This window comes from Elgaria multicarinata, chromosome 9 (genome assembly GCF_023053635.1).
Source record: "Elgaria multicarinata webbii isolate HBS135686 ecotype San Diego chromosome 9, rElgMul1.1.pri, whole genome shotgun sequence".
Taxonomy (NCBI): domain Eukaryota; kingdom Metazoa; phylum Chordata; class Lepidosauria; order Squamata; family Anguidae; genus Elgaria; species Elgaria multicarinata.
This window is the reverse complement of record NC_086179.1, coordinates 101,307,476-101,325,211: the sequence shown is the minus strand read 5'-3', so window position 1 is coordinate 101,325,211 and position 17,736 is coordinate 101,307,476. Positions and strand designations below refer to the sequence as shown.

Here is a 17,736-nt window from a genome sequence, read left to right as displayed (position 1 = left end):
GCTAGGGTCTCTTTTCAGGGTCCTATTAACTCTATCTGCCTACCAGACTGGAATCTTCATGAGATGCCAGCCTATTTTTAGGACAAAAGTGCCATGTTCTACACTACCTAAGAAGTAAAATAGCTTTTTAGATCTGATTCTATGGTTTCAGGCAAGAAAACCTGAACAAAAACAAGTAGGTGTTCAAAAAACCTTTTACATTTCAACAAAGTCAATCTGGATTCTTAAAAAAAAAGATAACAAGTCCATGTCTTTTGATGCATTTACAAATGAAGCCAGTAAAAACAATTCACTGAGCATTTATATTCCTTGGCTGATCATGGTTCTCAAAAAAAAGTCTTTCAGTCATTGAAGAGGCTGATCAATGTCCATCTTGTGAGGTCTTTAAACACCTGATCTTTAAACAGGGAGGTCATGATGATTCTTGGCACATCAGGGGTAACAAATCCCATCTTTCTGGGTTCTTGAAAACTTTGAGTTATTGTGCTAATTCCAAGTCTTCTTTTTCATAAGGTGGATTCAAATACTGAGAAATGGGCTAGCTCCAATTATGGCAGCTTGTTTGTAGACAAATTAGCCAATTCTTTTGGCAACATCAGGACTTCTAACAGATCAACTGTTAATTCTCCATGGATCACTGCTCCATGGGCAGTCACAAATCTTCTTTCTTTCCAAATCTGTCCATGTGATATTTTGAATCAGTAAATATAGTCTTTTGCCTGAAACAAGCATCAGGGCTTCTGTGCATACTACAAGTTCAGCTGCTTGTTGTACAATTGTAGCTGGATCCATCAGTAAACAACTTGAGGTCATCATATAGGTCTGGGCGAGGTTTGGTGCCAAGTTGCAAGACTTCAAGGCATTCATGCTCTGGAACTTCTTCTTTTCTTTGTAGTTCAGGTATCAACGTGGCAGGATTCAATGAGGCAAGGCTTGGGTCCACGAGGAGGTTGATCTCATATCTGGACTGGCAGGCAGGGTTCAGGTGTCAGCTTCTTCTACTGTACTCCACTGGTCTGTGCCACGTTTTTGGCACAGCACACTTGAGGCTGGTAGTGCAAACACAGTAATGCAAGCTGGAGTTTTTAATTGCTTTAATCATTTCACAAGTCCATTTTTAAAAAGCAATAGCTGTATTCTTCTTCTGGCTTCTAATATCAAAGGATACTGATGCAAGAACACAGGGGTGCTTTTAGGCTTCAATTGTAGTTGCATTTAGGGCTCAGGCTCAGGGCTCAAAGCATTTCAAAAGTTCTATTAGGCCAAAGGAAATTTGGGCCCACAACTTAGTTAGAATATCTCTGCCCCCCCCCCCAAAAAAAAGAACCTCTGGGCAATTTCCAGAACACAACGTTCAAAACACACCCAAAAATATAGCAATTCAGTATTTCCAATCTTCGTCAGCAGAGGACACAAGATTGTCCATTCACTAACTTTTTCAAGGCAGGGCTCTTTCACCCCCCCTTTTCCTTCTGGTCAAAAACCATGCCACGTACACTAACCTTCAAACACTTTCCTTTTTCTTTTTTTTTCTACGTTTCAACTTCTTATCTTCTTCACCTCTTCTATTCACATACACTTTACTCTTCTTCAAATCAACTTCACTTCAAATCAACATCTTTTCAAAACAACCAAAACAACCTTTTTAAAAGTCTTTCAAACTATCTCTTCTGCACAGCCTTCTCTCTCTCTCTCTCTCTTTTCAGACATTTCTCTTATCCACTTTTCTTCTATTACACATTTTTACATACTTCTGACATTCAGCAACATACTTTTTCTTTCTCCCATCTTGGCAAAACAGTTGGCAAAACTATTTGTGCTTTCAAGGACCTGAGCTTTTTTAACTCAGGCAGTAAATCTTCAAAGCTATGGAAGATTTCTTCCATGAAAATGGGGTTCTACATTTTCTAATTATCTGAGGTTAGTGAAAGACAAAATACAGAAAGTCTTCAAAATCTTTGGACTACTTTCACTGAAAACAAAAACTTTCACTGAAAACAAAACTGCTTATCTCTAGCTGCTAAGCATAGGAGAAGCAAAAAAAAAAAAAACACTAGGGAGGAGAAGGAAAACAAAAACTTCAAATTTCTTTCACTTGGGCCGGGTGGCATAGCGACGGTACGTTCTGGGGGTGTAGGTGGCGTTCCTATGGCTTTCTTAGGGCATGTCTACACCATGCCTATATTCCGGGGTAGTCCTTGGATCGTCCCTTTTCATCCACATGACGCACAGGGGATCCTGGGGGCAGCCTGGGATTAGAAAGGACGTGGAAATTCCTACTTTTGTGTGGCCGCTGCTCCTGGGTTGTCCTGCCCTGCACGCGAGTAGCGGGGACCATGAATAGGCTCAGAGCTGCACAGTGGCAGTCCGTGCACATCAGGGGTTAAGTATTTGAAAAGTGCCATCCTGACTTCTCTCAATCTTCTCTTATCCAGCCAAACATGCCCAGTTCTTTCAGTCTCACTTCATAGGGCTCTGTTTCCAGACCCCTGATCATCCTCGTTGCCCTCCTCTGAACATGCTCTAGCTAGCTTGTCTGCATCCTTCTGGAAACTTGCCCAGAACTGGACGCAATACTCTAGATGAGGCCTAACCAGGGCCGAATAGAGAAGAACCAGTACCTCACGCAATTTGGAAGCTGTACTTCTATTAATGCAGCCCAAAATAGCATTTGCCTTTCTTGCAGCCATATCACACTGTTGGCTCATATTCAGCTTGTGATCTACAATTCCAAGACCCTTCTCGTTTGTAGTATTGCTGAACCAAGTGTCCTCCATCTTGTTACAATGCATTTGGTTTCTCTTTCCTAAATGTAGAATTTGGCATTTATCCCTATTAAATTTCATCCTGTTGTTTTCAGCCCAGCACTCCAGCCTATCAAGATCACTTTGAAGTTTGTTTCTGTCTTCCAGGGTATTAGCTATCCCACCTAATTTTGTGTCATCTGTAAACTTGATAAGCATTCCCTGCACCTCCTCGTCCAAATCCTTAATAAAAATGTTGACAAGCACTGGGCCCAGGACTGAGCCCTGCGGTACCCCACTCGTTGCCTCTCCCCAGTTTGAGAAGGTACTGTTGATAAGCACTCTTTGAGTCCGATTCTGTAGCCAACTGAATCCACGTAATAGTTGTTCCATCTAGCCCACATTTAGCTAGTTTGTTAATCAGAATATCATGGGGCACTTTGTCAAAAGCTTTGTTGAAGACAAAATATATTATGTCCACAGCATTCTCAGAGTCCACAAGGGAGGTTACCCAATCAAAAAATGAGATCAGATTAGTCTGACAGGTTTTGTTCTTGACAAATCCATGTTGGCTTATAGTAAACACTGCATTGTTTTCAAGGTGCTTACAGATTTACTTCTTGATAATCTTCAAAAATTTCCCAGGAATGGATGTCAGACTGACTGGTCTGTAGTTCCCAGGTTCCTCCTTTTTGCCCTTTTGGAAGATAGAGACAGCATTAGCTCTCCTCCAGTCATCCGGCACTTCACCCATCTTCCATGATTTCACAAAGATTTTATTTATTTATTTATTTTATTTAAGGATTTTTATGCCGCCATTCAGCCAAAAAAGGCTCTCACGGCAGCTTACAAAAGTATTTCTTGACAGTCCCTGCCCACAGGCTTGCAATCTAAAAGACACGACACAAAAGGAAAGGGGATTGGGAGGGAGGAGGAGGAGGGGGAAAAGGAAAGCAAATTCAGGCACTACAATCTTAGTTGCAAAGTTCAGCAGTTACAGTTGACAGCAGGAGGGAGGGGGGCTCTCAGCTGGAGCTGGACCCAGGCCCGATGGAGAGGTGCCTGGCTGCTGCTTCCTCCCTCATTGGTGGCCTCTGCAGAGACAGTTGGTAGCAGGAGGGAGGGGGCTCTCAGCTGGAGCTGGACCCAGGCACGGTGGAGAGGTGCCTGGCTGCTGCTTCCTCCCTCATTGGTGGCCTCTGCAGAGACAGTTGGTAGCAGGAGGGAGGGGGCTCTTAGCTGGAGCTGGACCCAGGCACGGTGGAGAAGTGCCTGGCTGCTGCTTCCTCCCTCATTGGTAGCCTCTGCAGAGACAGTTGGTAGCAGGAGGGAGGGGGCTCTCAGCTGGAGCTGGACCCAGGCACGGTGGAGAGGGGCCTGGCTGCTGCTTCCTCCTTCACTGGTGGCCTCTGCAGAGACAGTTGGTAGCAGGAGGGAAGGGGCTCTCAGCTGGAGCTGGACCCAGGCATGGTGGAGAGGGGCCTGGCTGCTGCTTCCTCCCTCACTGGTGGCCTCTGCAGAGACAGTTGGTAGCAGGAGGGAGGGGTCTCTCCGCTGGAGCAGGACCCAGGCACGGTGGAGAGGTGCCTGGCTGCTGCTTCCTCCCTCACTGGTGGCCTCTGCAGAGACAATTGGTAGCAGGAGGGAGGGGGCTCTCAGCTGGAGCAGGACCCAGGCACGGTGGAGAGGTGCCTGGCTGCTGCTTCCTCCCTCACTGGTGGCCTCTCCAGAGACAGTTGGTAGCAGGAGGGAGGGGGCTCTCAGCTGGAGCTGGACCCAGGCACGGTGGAGAGGATAATAGATAATAGACTGTGGTTCTGAGAGTTCTTCTACCAGCTCCTTCATTACCAGGATGCAGTTCATCGAGCCCTGAAGATTTGAACTCGTTCAAAGAAATTAGATGTATCAATCTCAAACTGCAATCCTGACCCCTTCAGCTTGTAATTCACTTTTTCCAGGGTGGTCATAGACCCGCTTTTTGGAGAAGACTGAGCCAAAGTAGGAATTGAGCACTTTTGCCTTTTCTTTGTCATCTGCTATCAATCTGCCATCCTCATTAAGCAGTTGAACCACCATTTCTTTCCTCTGTCTTTTACTGTTCACGTATCTGAAGAAAGCCTTTTTATTGCTTTTAGCATCCCTCGCTGACTACAGCTCATTCTTAACTTTAGCCTTTCTGACTTCATTCCTGCACTTCTGTGCTACCTGTTTGTACTAGGGCTGTGCACGGACCCCCAGATCTGCTCCAGATCAGGTCCGCTCCGCCCCGCATCGATCCGCCTATAGTCCGCTCTGATCCACTGCGGAGCTCCGGATCCGGATTGGAGCTCCATGTTTCCTGCCCATAGACTTGCATTGAAATTCAACCGCCTATAATGTTTTTACGGTTAACGTTACAAACCTCAAAATTGGCACCATGAGAGCTTATCCATGTATCCACATTCACACCAAGCTCCAAGCAAATCCGAGCATGCCCTGATTTTTGGCGATTTTTTTCCGTTTTAAGCATCACCCCCTAACCCCAATTCACTCCCCTTTCTAGATCAGTTTTCACGTTACAAACCTCAAAATTGGCACTCTGAGAGCTTATCCATGTATCCACTTTCATGCCCAGTTGGAAGCAAATCCGAGCCTCCAATGATTTTTGGGGAATTTTTGAAAATCCTGCACCCCATTTTCAGAAATGGGATTTACTCCAAAAATTTTACAGATACAAACTTGCAAATGGGCACCCTCACAGATGCCACCTAGATCCACATTCATGGCATGTTTCAAGCAAATCCGAGCATGCACTGATTTTTGGTGGGGTTTTTTTTATTTGTTTTAAGCATCACCCCCTAACCTCAATTCACACCCCTTTCAAGAACTCCGTCAATTTTCACGTTACAAACCTCAAAATTGGCACCATGAGAGTTTATCCATGTATCCATCTTCATGCCCAGTTGGAAGCAAATCCGAGCCTCTACTGCATTTGTCAAATCCTACACCCCATTTTCAGAAATGGGATTTGTTCTGACATTTTAAAAGATACAAACTTGCAAATGGGCACCCTCACAGATGCCACCTAGATCCACATTCATGGCATGTTTCAAGCAAATCCGAGCATGCCCTGAATTTTGGCATTTATTTTTTTTCGTTTTAAGCATCACCCCCTAACCACAGTTCACATCCCTTTCAAGAACACACACACAGAGAAATCTTAAACAGGGTGAGCACGCAATGCAGCTGCCTTTTATCACAAGGAAGGATACGCTGAGTCAAAGCAAGACATGCACGAACCATCCCTGTGGGGCGGGCACAGAGGAGGACAGGCAGCATGCCCCTGTAGCACTGGGAGCAAGCATGCCAGAGGCTTGTGGGGTTGAACCACAAACCCCATCATCTAGTACATCTCCCAGGCACCAGGAGGGCAGAGAGGCAGGTAGAGATGTACAACTATGCCATAGATTTGTAAACCGCTCAGAGAGCTTCGGCTATTGGGTGGTAAAGAAATGCAATAAATAAATAAATAAATTTATGGGGAAGTAAGTCCCAGCAGAAATCCCCCAACAACAGCGCGGAGGCGGGAAGGCAGGCATGCATGCAGCAGACATTTCTGGGGGCACAAGTAAGTGATCCAAGGATTGCTTCAAACCGTCCCTGTAAGGCGGGAACAGCACAGAGAGATGTTTTTTCTTTTGCATCCCATAACTAATAGGGGGCTAGGAGGATAAGAGTAAAGCTTTGTGATCCTTGCTTCAGAGTTGATTGACTGCACTGTGATCACAGCCATTATTAAACAACAACAATAATAATAACGTTAATAATAGCAGTACTAATATTAATAATAATAATCACAACAACAATAAGAAGTTGAACCACAATGAAAGCCTGCCTGACTTCACTGAAGAGGGAAAGCCAGGAGTGTTTGGGCTATGGGGTGGTGTATAAATGTAATAAATAAATTCCACAGGAGGGGTGGAATTAAAAGCAGCAGTGTTGCTGAATCACAAGAAGAAGAAGAATTTTTTTTAAAAGGCTATGTCTGTCTTTTACCAGTAAGAGGAAAGTGGATACGCCCAGGGGGAGGGGAACTGTTGTGCCAATTTGACTGGTCCTGTCTAGGTACCAGTCTTTCAGAAGCTACCGCACACTTCAACTCGTGACAGGCATAGCTTCCTCCACTGGCTATCCTTTGGAGGGTTCTGATGACTCCCCAAGGCAGGGCAGTGTGCACTGGGCACGTCCACATGCCCTATAAACATCATCCCCTTGCACCACATCTATTCAGTTGTTCACCAAGGTTAGGGTGGGTAGCAGTGCTGTGTTTCCTATCTGTTATTTATTTAGTAGTATATGATTTAAGGTTGTGTTTGTGTGTTTGGTGGGGCTACTGTTTCAAAAAACACTGGAAAAAGTCTGTTCAGACAAAGAAAGAAAAGTTATCCAGTAACCCAAGTTACTAATTATTCCCCCCCTCCAACATTTGGATTGGAGGATGCTTCATCAGGTGATCACGATTGGGAGTTGAATTTGCCTCTCATCGCTTCAAAAAAAAGTTACCCTTCCCTCTTTTAGCCATTCTAAACAAATTAATAGCAAGCAAACCGTCTGAACATCTCCACAAATGACCCCCAACCACCACTCTCTAAGCACAGTTGTCTTCTATCTTTTTTCCTTGTTGGAATTGTTTGTAATTGTGCCTGTAAGATTTCCATTTTTAAATACTCCCAGCCATCTTGCACTCCTTTTCAAATTAGGGCCACTTGCCATAGGGCCTCACTTATCATAGTTCTGGGTTTATTAAAATCAGCTTTCCTAAAATCCTTTAGAATCAAGAATTCAAGTATGATGTGGTCACTTTCCCCCAGAGTTCCCATAACTGCTACTTTATCCACTAAGTCATCCCTATTGGTCAATATCAAGTCAAGGATTGCCAATCCTCTAGTTCAGTGGTTCCCAATTGGGGGTCCATAGACCCCAAGGGGTCCGCGTAACCCACCCAGGGGGTCCGTGGCACCATTCACATATTCACCATTCATTTCTGGAGTCCACTGACAACGAATTCCTACCAGAAGTAAAATATAACATCACTGAGCACCTGCAACTAGCTTCGAAGATTACTTCCCTGCACCTAATCCTGAAAACTCATGGATAAGGAATCATTTTGAATGTGGTGATGTTCAAACTAAGAACTCTATCTGCGGAAAAACAAGATGCACTTGTTGACGTGACTTGTGATGGTTCACTGAAATCATTTTTCAAAGAATATAGACTGGACCAATTCTGGGTGACGGTTTTTCCTGATTATAAGAAGTTAGGTGAAAAAGCTTTGAAACATCTAGTTCCCTTTTGTTCACATATCTTTGTGAACAAACTTTTTCAATATTTTGTTATATGAAGAACAAGCATAGAAATATTGAACCGGATGTGGAAGGGATTGTTCGGGACAAAGAGAGGCATGATTTCTCCCATCACATTTAGGTTTAGTAGCTGCTAGACATGTCATAATTTGTTCAATTGTAAACTACACATTAGTAAAATTAAATTTGTCTTTATATTCCTAACTAAATCATTGTCATTTTTGCATGGTAATATCACAAATTTTATGGTCTGTTTTTTAGTATACCTAAAATCCTTTGCTTATTAGGGGCTACCCCTTATTTTCTCCAAAAAAAAATGCTTTGCACAAGTAACTACCATAGAGATAACAATTTTTTCAAAAGTAGGTGGTCCATGTCTTGGCATTTGAAAAACAAGAGGTCCGCAGTACTTAGCTAATTGGGAACCACTGCTCTAGTTCCTTCTTCCACATTCTGTAGGAGAAAGTTATCACCCACACATGTCAGGAATTTCTTGGAAGGGCTGCTTTTGGCAGTATTTGTCTCCCAACAGATATCGGGGTAATTGAAGTCCCCCATCACTACTACATCAGACGTCCTTGAAACACTGGCAATTTGTTTCTCAAAAGTTTATCCTTGTCTTTTTCTTGATTGAGTGGTCGGTAGTAGACTCCAATTATCATGTTCTTTTCATTCCTTGCCCCCATTTATTGTAATCCAGATGCTCTCAATGGGGCTCCCAGGCTCAACCATCTGTATTTCTGTGCAGGGATAGGTATTTTTAATATAGTGCTCCGCCTCCCTTTCTGTTCTTTTTGAACAAGTTATATCCTTCAATTGCTATATTCCAGTCATGGGAGTCATCTCACCAAGTTTCAGTTAAACCTATCAAGTTGTATTTGCCTTCATGTATGAAGAGTTCCAGTTTGTTCTGTTTGTTTCCCATGCTCTGGGCATTGGTATATACAGCCATCGAAGACCATGTGCTTTATAGTCTGGCTTCGTTCCTACATTGTTGTGGACAGTATTTTTGGGCACTATTGAAGCTGTTCTTGGTGTTATGGTACATGAGACTTCATCCATTGTTGCCTTGATGTTTATGTCTTCCACCCCCGTAGAATTCAGTTTAAAGCCCTCCTGATGAAGTTCTTCATGCTGTGGCCAAACACATTCTTCCCAGTCCTTGTGTAGTGCAACCATCTCTTGCCAGCAGTCCAACTTCCAAGTGGCAAAGCCCAGTCTGCAGAGGAAGAATTACAGGGGACAGAATTCAAATCTCTCACGTTGGCACCACCTTTGTAGCCAGTTGTTCACCTGAAGTATTTTTCTTTCCCTTTTTAATCCTCTTCCAAAAACTGGGAGGATGGATGAGAAAATTATCTGGGTCCCAAATTTCTTGAGTTTCCTTCCCAGAGCTTCAAAATCTGACGTGACTTTTTCGTAGCTCTGCTTGGCAATATCGTTTGTTCCTACATGGATGAGAAGAAAAGGGTATGTGTCCGTGGGCTTTATGAGATTTGGCAACACTTCAGTCACATCTCTAATCTGTACTCCAGGGAGACAGCACACCTGGGGAGTCCATGGGTCTTCACAACATACTTGGGTTTCAATGCCACGCAGCAAGGTATCTCCCACAATGACTACTTTTCTCTTCTTCTTGGTTGACTGACCTTCTGCCTCTTGTTCACTGTTGCATGGTGTCCCCTGTAATTCTTCCTCTGCAGGCTGTCCTCCAGTCTCATCTTCCAGTAGCTGAAAGCAGTTGCTTAACTCTTATGCTTCCACTGGTGCAGAATGTCTTCTAGTTCTTCCGCTCCTGTCACTCTTTTCCAGGGAGTTTCCTCTTCATTGGCTTTCCTCACCTCAGCATACTCCACTTCTGCTTTAGCTTGCTGTTGCTCTTCAAACTCTTGTGCTTCTTGTTGCTGTTCCACCATTCTAAGAACTCCTTACCTTCTCTTATTCCTTGGAGGGTGGACACTCGCCGCTCAAGTCCTCTGAGTTTTTCTTCCAATAGTGCAACCAGCTTGCACTTGTTGCAGGTGAACACCTGCAACAAGAATATTGTCTATTTCTGTTTTGTTTTTTCCTTTCCGATTATAGTGGAATTGCCTGTGCTTTATCCTGTCCTCTCTGAAGGTGCACAATAAGGTCCCCTACTATATGAGTATGTCTTACAAGAAGAAAATACTTTTTGTTAGGGACCTCCCCTCCTGACCTTCCCTGCTGATCTCCCCCATCAAGCTCCTGTCTGCTTGCTCTGATCGCTCTCTCTCTTAGGGGCTGGCTTCCTTTCGTAGCTCCTAGTCCAGCTGAGGCAGCTCCTCTTCTCTGCTCTGCTCAGCTTGGAGTCAGGAATCAGAATGGGAACTTGAGAGTATTTGGAAGGGACAGGAGCTGCTCTTAGAAGTGGGTTGTGCCATCCCACCCTGTTGGCACATGGGCATGGCTTTCAGGTCAGAGGACCTGTCTGTCAAGTGGCTTTTGAATAGGCCTTAAATGCTGGTGCAAAGCTGGAAAAGCTTTGCTAGGTTTCATCTCCCAACGCAATGCCTGACCTCCCTCCTGCTTTGGATTCCATTTGCAATTGGGACTTTGAAAGCACTCTGCACATGGATGCTTTGCTATTTGGACTTTGGATATCTAAGAACTGTGCCATGAAAAGTAGTGAGGCTTTTCATAGACTTGGACTCGCATTTGCTGTGGATTGTGTGTGTGTGGCCTGAGCTCAGGTGGCAGGGAGTTGCCAGTCCTTAGAAGGATGGGACTCCTGTGCCTGAGGCTTAATCTTCCCTGAAGCCATGGTAACCAGGGCCAGCTCAGTTGTGGCAGGCTGAGATTGACAAGTGCGTGACCAATCTTCTCTGCCCTGCTCTGGTGGCTCAGAGCAACCCTTCCCTGGGATTTTGTTTTAGGCGATTGGCCATGTTGAGGTGCCAGCATATGCAGTGTCTGGAGAAGCTCAAATTGGAGGGTGGTCTACCCTAAACACACACACACACCCTGAGTGTTTGCCTTAAGGATCGTTTTAGAAAAAGAGCCTAAAGCTTTCTAGCCATCGTTTAGCTTTAAGTGTGTTTTGGAGACCGTGTTACCATTAAGCCTGCCTACCGTGTGATTTCCTCAATAAAAGAAGTCTCACTGATGTGAGCGTCAGCTTGCCAACATGTGTGAATTCCAGAGGGAACAGGCATGAACACGACAATGGCAATATCCGAACACAGTCTATGAATGCAACTCTTCCCCTCTTTTCTAGTCAAGTTGATTGCGCCTCAGTAACCCCTGCACCTCCTCAACCTAAAAAACCCTTAGCCCCCTTCTTCATTTTTTGATCCCAGCTGTCGACCCCAACCCCTTTCTCCTTCCCCAAAGTGTTAAGGACTCTCGATTTACTGATCCACCTCCTCTCTAATTCCTGCAAACCCTCCCCACTGCAAGCGATGCAAAGGGTGCATTATTATATTTATTTATTTATAGCCCGCCTTTTTCCCAGTACTGGGACTCAAGGCGGTTTACAAAATTAAAACCTGTACAATTAAACATATAAATATAAATTTACAAAAGTTAAAATAGAATTAAACCTATAGTAAAATTAAAAACGTGTTAAAAAATTTAAAAACAGTAGCAGATCAAAAAGGAGGATGTCCAATACATTAACACAGGTCCAGAGTAGCTCCAAAAGCCTGTTGAAACAAACAAAAAAATGTCTGCCTCCGAAAATGTAGCACAGAGGGAGCCAGCCTAGCCTCCCTGGGAAGGGAGTTCCAGAGCCTTGGAGCAGCCACAGAGAAGGCCCATGTCTGTGGCCTGGTTTAATCTCTGGAGCCAACCTTCCATGAGACTTCAAAGGATTTCTCCAATACATCAGTTCTCATTATAGGCTTGAAGGTTCATTGTTCTTGTGTTTTTAGTTACAATCCTCTACCAAGTCAGCCAGTGAATTTCAAACTCTTGTTTGTAATCAATAAATGTGTCAAGTGGCTTTTTCTTTGGGTGCTCCCCATAGATACACTATGACCACTGTGGACAGGTCTTTCTGGAACAAATGTGGTTTTGTACATGTGCTTAGGCGAGCACATTCAGCTACAGGGTTTGATGTTATTCTGGAAGTGTGCTTTGGGATGGGAGATTCTCAGAAAAAGTAGAGGGTTGTGGGGGTTGTATAATCATGCATGTGTATTCAGATGCTAATTCTAGGAGAGAGAGATTTGGACAAAATGTCAGGCTGCAACAGGGTGGGCTGGCTGGCAGAGAAAGAAAGAGATTGCTGGAGGGATTGTGGGTGGGGGTTGCCAAACTGGCTGCAAGAAGGAGAAAGAAAAGGGAGTGGGTTGGGTTGACAGATGTAAAATGAGTGGATTGAGATTTAATTGAAGAGGAGTTGATCTTGGGGTTTATTTTTCGATTAGTACAAATTTGTGCAAATTTTAGAGGCATTTATTTAGAAGTGATTTGCACTATGTGGGATCAACAATGTGATATGGTATTTGCAGCTTGGAACCCACTTGGGCAAGTTACCTTACCAGTTTGTATTTTCTTGAGCTATGAATGTTGATTTGAGTTTAAATTCCTTACAAGGTAAGATATTCAGAAAGGTACTCTGCATCTGAGTCACTAGTGGGACTCATTTGAAGATATCTGCTATCCGAGCTAGCTTTTGGCAACTAGTATGGGATAGCTCATAGGATGTTTTATTTTTAATAGTTGGTCTTTTATCCTGTTAGTGCTTGTGAAAGGATTGTTTATGTTGACCCAAGCCTTGGGATAAGTCAGTTTGGAAATCTTATTAATATAAAGCTTGGTGTTTTTATAATGAGTTAGATATGATTTGTCAACTTTTTTTTACAAGAGCTTTTCTGACATGCATGAATAAAGCAGGAGATTTTCCTGGTATGCAAATAAGTGGTGGGACAAGCTTTATCTGCTACATTTGTGCGTGTCAAGGCATAGGGACAGTAAAATGTTGGCAGCCCTAACTATAAGTAGTAAATAAAAGGAACCCAAAAGGCGACCACCGTAGAAACAAAATAAAACCAATGAAATAAATCGTCATTCAAAAATTATACACGCTTATTTATAATAGAATAACAGTTTTCAATACAATATTAATACAAGTCTACAACAATCCACTATCACATCAGTGTAGCATTTCATTACATATCAGTACAGCATTCAATTGTACTTAACAATAATTTCAAACCAGATTTAAACAGTCATTGCATTAAAATCCGACCCATAGACATCAGACACTATTACCTAAACACATAAACAGTATATTAAGACCAAATTTAGTCAACAAGGTTCATGTTATTCCTTGTTTCGAAGTATTTTCTTCAAAAACGTCGGTCTTAGTAATCTGTAAAAGATATCAATTCCAAAGTAAACACATTTGATTAGAGTTACTCCACAGTAACAACTCTCATTTACTTCTTATTTTTTTGGCTGATTCACAAGATAAGAACACCGTAAACTGCTTTATTCAGACAACTTACCGCCAACAGTCAGTGGAAAGCTCACGCAATCTCTCTTTATTAAGTTTTTCAAGGTGAGACCATCTTCCGGTATTATATCTCCACAGTATACAAAAAGCTAATTAGCTATATTTTTCCTAAACAGACGAAGGTCTATGCCATTCCACAACAATATACTTATTTAACACTCCAGGAAGTCAACACAAAATTAAGACCTTACATACATACCAAGATCAGAAAAACGTATTTTACTTTGTCACATTGTTTTCTGTTTCTGAGCTGGCAGACAGCAGCGTCTGCCAGCTGATTAAATAATGAACCACAGCATAGATCTCCCAACCGTAACTTCCGTTCTTAAAGTGATATCTACCATACACTACATAGAAGGCCTCTAGTGTGGGAGAGCCCACAACCTCCCTAGGTAACTGATTCCATTGTCTTACTGCTCTAACAGTCAGGAAGTTTTTCCTGATGTCCAGGAATCACGCATGGTCATAACAACTGTTCTTGATAAAAGATCTAATCCTCATCCACCAACTTATTTTTTGCTTAATCTTGTGGACATTGTATTAGAAAAAAACTATTTTAGGTTTTAGGGTAAATTTTATTTTCAGATAAGAGGAGTGGCTATGGGCAGTAAGGCTCAGTAGACATTTAGGTTAAATACAGTGGCCCCTCAGGGTCTAAACTCCAGTCTGGAATTTTCCTCTTTCCTGGGAACTTGAGTCTATGTGGTGTTATCTTTTACAGATTACTAAAACCGACGTTTTTGAAGAAGATACTTTGAAACAAGGAATAACATGAACCTTGTTGACTAAATTTGGTCTTAATATACTGTTTATGTGATTAGGTGATAGTGTCTGATGTCTATGGGTCGGATTTCAATGCAATGACTATTTAAATCTGGTTTGAAATGATTGTTAATTGCAATTGAATGCTGTACTGATATGTAATGAAATGCTACACTGATGTGAAAGTGGATTGTTGTAGACTTGTATTAGTATTGTATTGAAAACAGTTATTCTATTATAAATAAGCGTGTATAATTTTTGAATGATGATTTATTTCATTGGTTTTATTTTGTTTCTATGGTGGTCGCCTTTTGGGTTCCTTTTGTTTACATTTTCACCACCACTACCTCCCTTACTATAGTTACTAAGTAAGTAAACTGAGTAGCTTGATAGTATATGAATCTGTGATTTGTAGTGCTTTAATTTAATTCTTTGTTTCAAATGATGCTGTCAAAACTCTATTGTCTCCAAGATAATTGATCTCTGAACTCTGTTTGCTTAAAGAACAGGCTTGAAGCCTCCCTTTGGGGATCTAGAGTTGCAGAATAAGGACTGTGTGTTTGTACTCATCTAGGCAATGGGGAGACACCAAGCTGTGGCCTGGACAACAGTCTAACCAATATCCAGTGGTTGGGCAAGATGAGCTCCGATGAACTGAACCCCTGCAGTGTGAAAAAAGAAGCAGAGAAAGAGAACCAGACCCCCAAGCAGAAAGCAATGAAGGTAAGCAAGGTGCATGGCTAAACCAAGCCAAAGGGCAGTTCAGGAATGTGTGTGCACAGCAGGGTGCACTACAGAGATGTCTCTTATGTGCTGCTGCCTCAAAAAATCAAGGTGGCAAAAACTCACCCCACCTGTTTCCTTCACAGCGTTTTGCTCTGTCCTGATCTTTTGTGTCCTGTAGCAAGCTGGACGCCAACTGTGAGAGGGAGGCAGACAAAAGAACCTCAAGAAAAATGGAAAGGGCAAAGCACCTACCTCTTCTCCTGAGGCAGTGAAATGCTTAGAAATGCAGGGAGGTGGGATTTCTGGGTTACCAGGTTCACTGAGAGCAGACTTGACAAATGGTAGGTAATCAGAATTAGGTTTGGGGTGCCTGACCAGTGGTTGTGTCCTAATGTCCCATGACCTTCCCTTCTGTCTATAGTGGCTTTTTGTTCTTCATTGCAAAACTTGTGTTTTACTTGATAGCAAAGGGGTGTGTGTATGTGTGATTGTTTCCAGTCTCTCTCTATAAAAAGCCAGACGCCCACTTTGCCCATGAGCAGCCCCTGCCTTTCCCTGCAGTATAATGAGGTCCGATTTAACAACAGTTCAACCATTTAAATGCCATTTGAATAAATTTATATTTATATGGCATTGTTACAAATAATAATTAATTATAATTATTGAGAAACTTCATTATTCATTACATTTTTAATCCTATTCTTCCCACTTCAGGCTCTGGGCAGGTGACCCTATCCCCTTCCTTCACCAAAACACTGGAGGTTAAGTTCACCAGAGATGAAGCAACTGGCCCAGGGTCGCCACTAAGCTTCTTGGCTGAACAGCCTACAACACCTTTACTTCTGTGGTTTCACAACCACTTTTCACAAACTCATTTTCCTTCTAAATAATGCAATCCTCATTGTTACATTTCTGCTAGGTTAATGCCTTAAGTATATGACCAGTCCTACTCAGAGGGTCCCTGTTTGGTATACTGTGATCTAGAAGCCTTTTGTGTAACTTTCTGCAGGCCATACACCCTTCATATTTCCTTCTCTTCTTTTCCACTTACCAGTTTGAGGAAGGCTCTGCACCATCATCCTCTACTACCTCATGGCAGGAGCCCTTCTCTGAACGTCCCCCCTATTCCTATATGGCTATGATCCAATTTGCTATCAACAGCACTGAGAAGAAGCGCATGATGCTGAAAGACATCTACACATGGATTGAGGATCATTTCCCTTATTTCAAACATGTAGCCAAACCAGGCTGGAAGGTAAATCATCCTTTGGCCTGTAAAACGAACATGGGGAAAATTTGTCTGTTATGCAAATAGTTATCCGTTTCCTCCTTTCAGAGGCAGATATTGCCAGAATGGTGCACTTAAAAAAATTAAATTGCCAAGAAAAATTTAATTCTGTAACCTAAATTGATTTTGCAAATTGGGCATATTTATATAGTTTCTCTGATTTTGCACAGTTGCAGTTCTATTATTCTGAATAATTCCTTTGGATTTGTTTTCACTCCTTTTCCATTCCTCTGATTTCTAAGATTGTAGCATGAATTGACCACACATGCAGCTGCAAGTGCTAGAAACCTGTGAGTGTTTTTGTTTGTTTGTTTATGTTTTAAAAGTTGAGATTCTCCAGGCTGGTATGCGGAAGGCATCCCCAAATAGATTAGCTCCTGCTATTGCCCAGGAAAAGCAGGGATTCATGTGACCGAGGGCTGCATCACACCAGTGATTTATCACACACTCGCCATACCTGCTTTGTGGCTTTGCAGCCCAATACTCACATGACGTCGTCCACGTCCAGCACTCATTTCCCCTCTTTCCCTCCATGTTTCCGTTCTTTTATTATTTATTTATTTATTGCATTTCTTCTTCGTGGTCTCTGTGCATCACACTTAATGGGGCTCTGCGCCTGCGTGGAGCCTCAGTCGGACTTCTAATAACTGAGAACTTTTGGGCGGGAACTCCTCCCCCACTGTCAAGTGGTATATATATGGTGTTCCCGCCCACTCCCTCAGTTCCTCTTTGACCACCGTCAGCGTTGCCTCATCATTATTTGAGTTACTATACTATTACTTACTTACTATTGCTGAGAATCCTCTTCGTCTTCTTCTTTGTCTCTTCTTCTCTTTCTTGTTCTTCTCTAAAAAATTTTTTTTAAAAAATTAGTTATTAGTCTATTTAGCTGTTAGCATCCTTTAGGCGCATGGCCTTGAAGGCCCCTTTTTGTCCGGGAAAGCCGCCAAATGGCTTGACAAAGAAAGATAAGACCAGCCGGTAGCTAAGCAACGAAGGTGTTTATTTACAGAAGCTAAACAGTGCAGGGAAAGGAGGGGGAAACGGGGGTTTGAATGCAAAGGTCCATGAACAGGAACAGTTCAGGAAGCAGGCTTTTAGCAAAGTCAATGTCCAGTCCGAGGTTGAGGGAGCGTGGCAAAGCGGAGATTCGATAGTCCAGTCCAAGTTCAAACACAGCCAACAGTCAGCAACAATCCAGTAACACAGTCCAGAATCACGGGGCAACAACAGGCAAGACGTAGTCACAAACCGGTCCAAGGTCGAAGCAGGAATCCAGAGTAGGCAGACGTCACGGGGTCCAGGGATCAAGGCAGGAATCCAGAGTAGGCAGACGTGGTCACGGGGTCCAGGGATCAAGGCAGGAATCAGGATCCAGGCGTCCAGGAACAAGGC

General features: G+C 43.0%; 1 protein-coding gene across 1 annotated transcript in view; it reads left to right on the top strand.

The window, feature by feature from the left end:
• FOXM1 (forkhead box M1) overlaps positions 1-17,736 on the top strand; it is a 94,312-nt gene that overhangs the window by 11,092 nt on the left and 65,484 nt on the right. The window contains exons 2-3 of the mRNA XM_063134411.1: positions 14,902-15,050; positions 16,108-16,308. Of these exons, the coding sequence (XP_062990481.1) occupies positions 14,902-15,050; positions 16,108-16,308 (350 nt within the window). The remainder of the gene's footprint in view (positions 1-14,901; positions 15,051-16,107; positions 16,309-17,736) is intronic.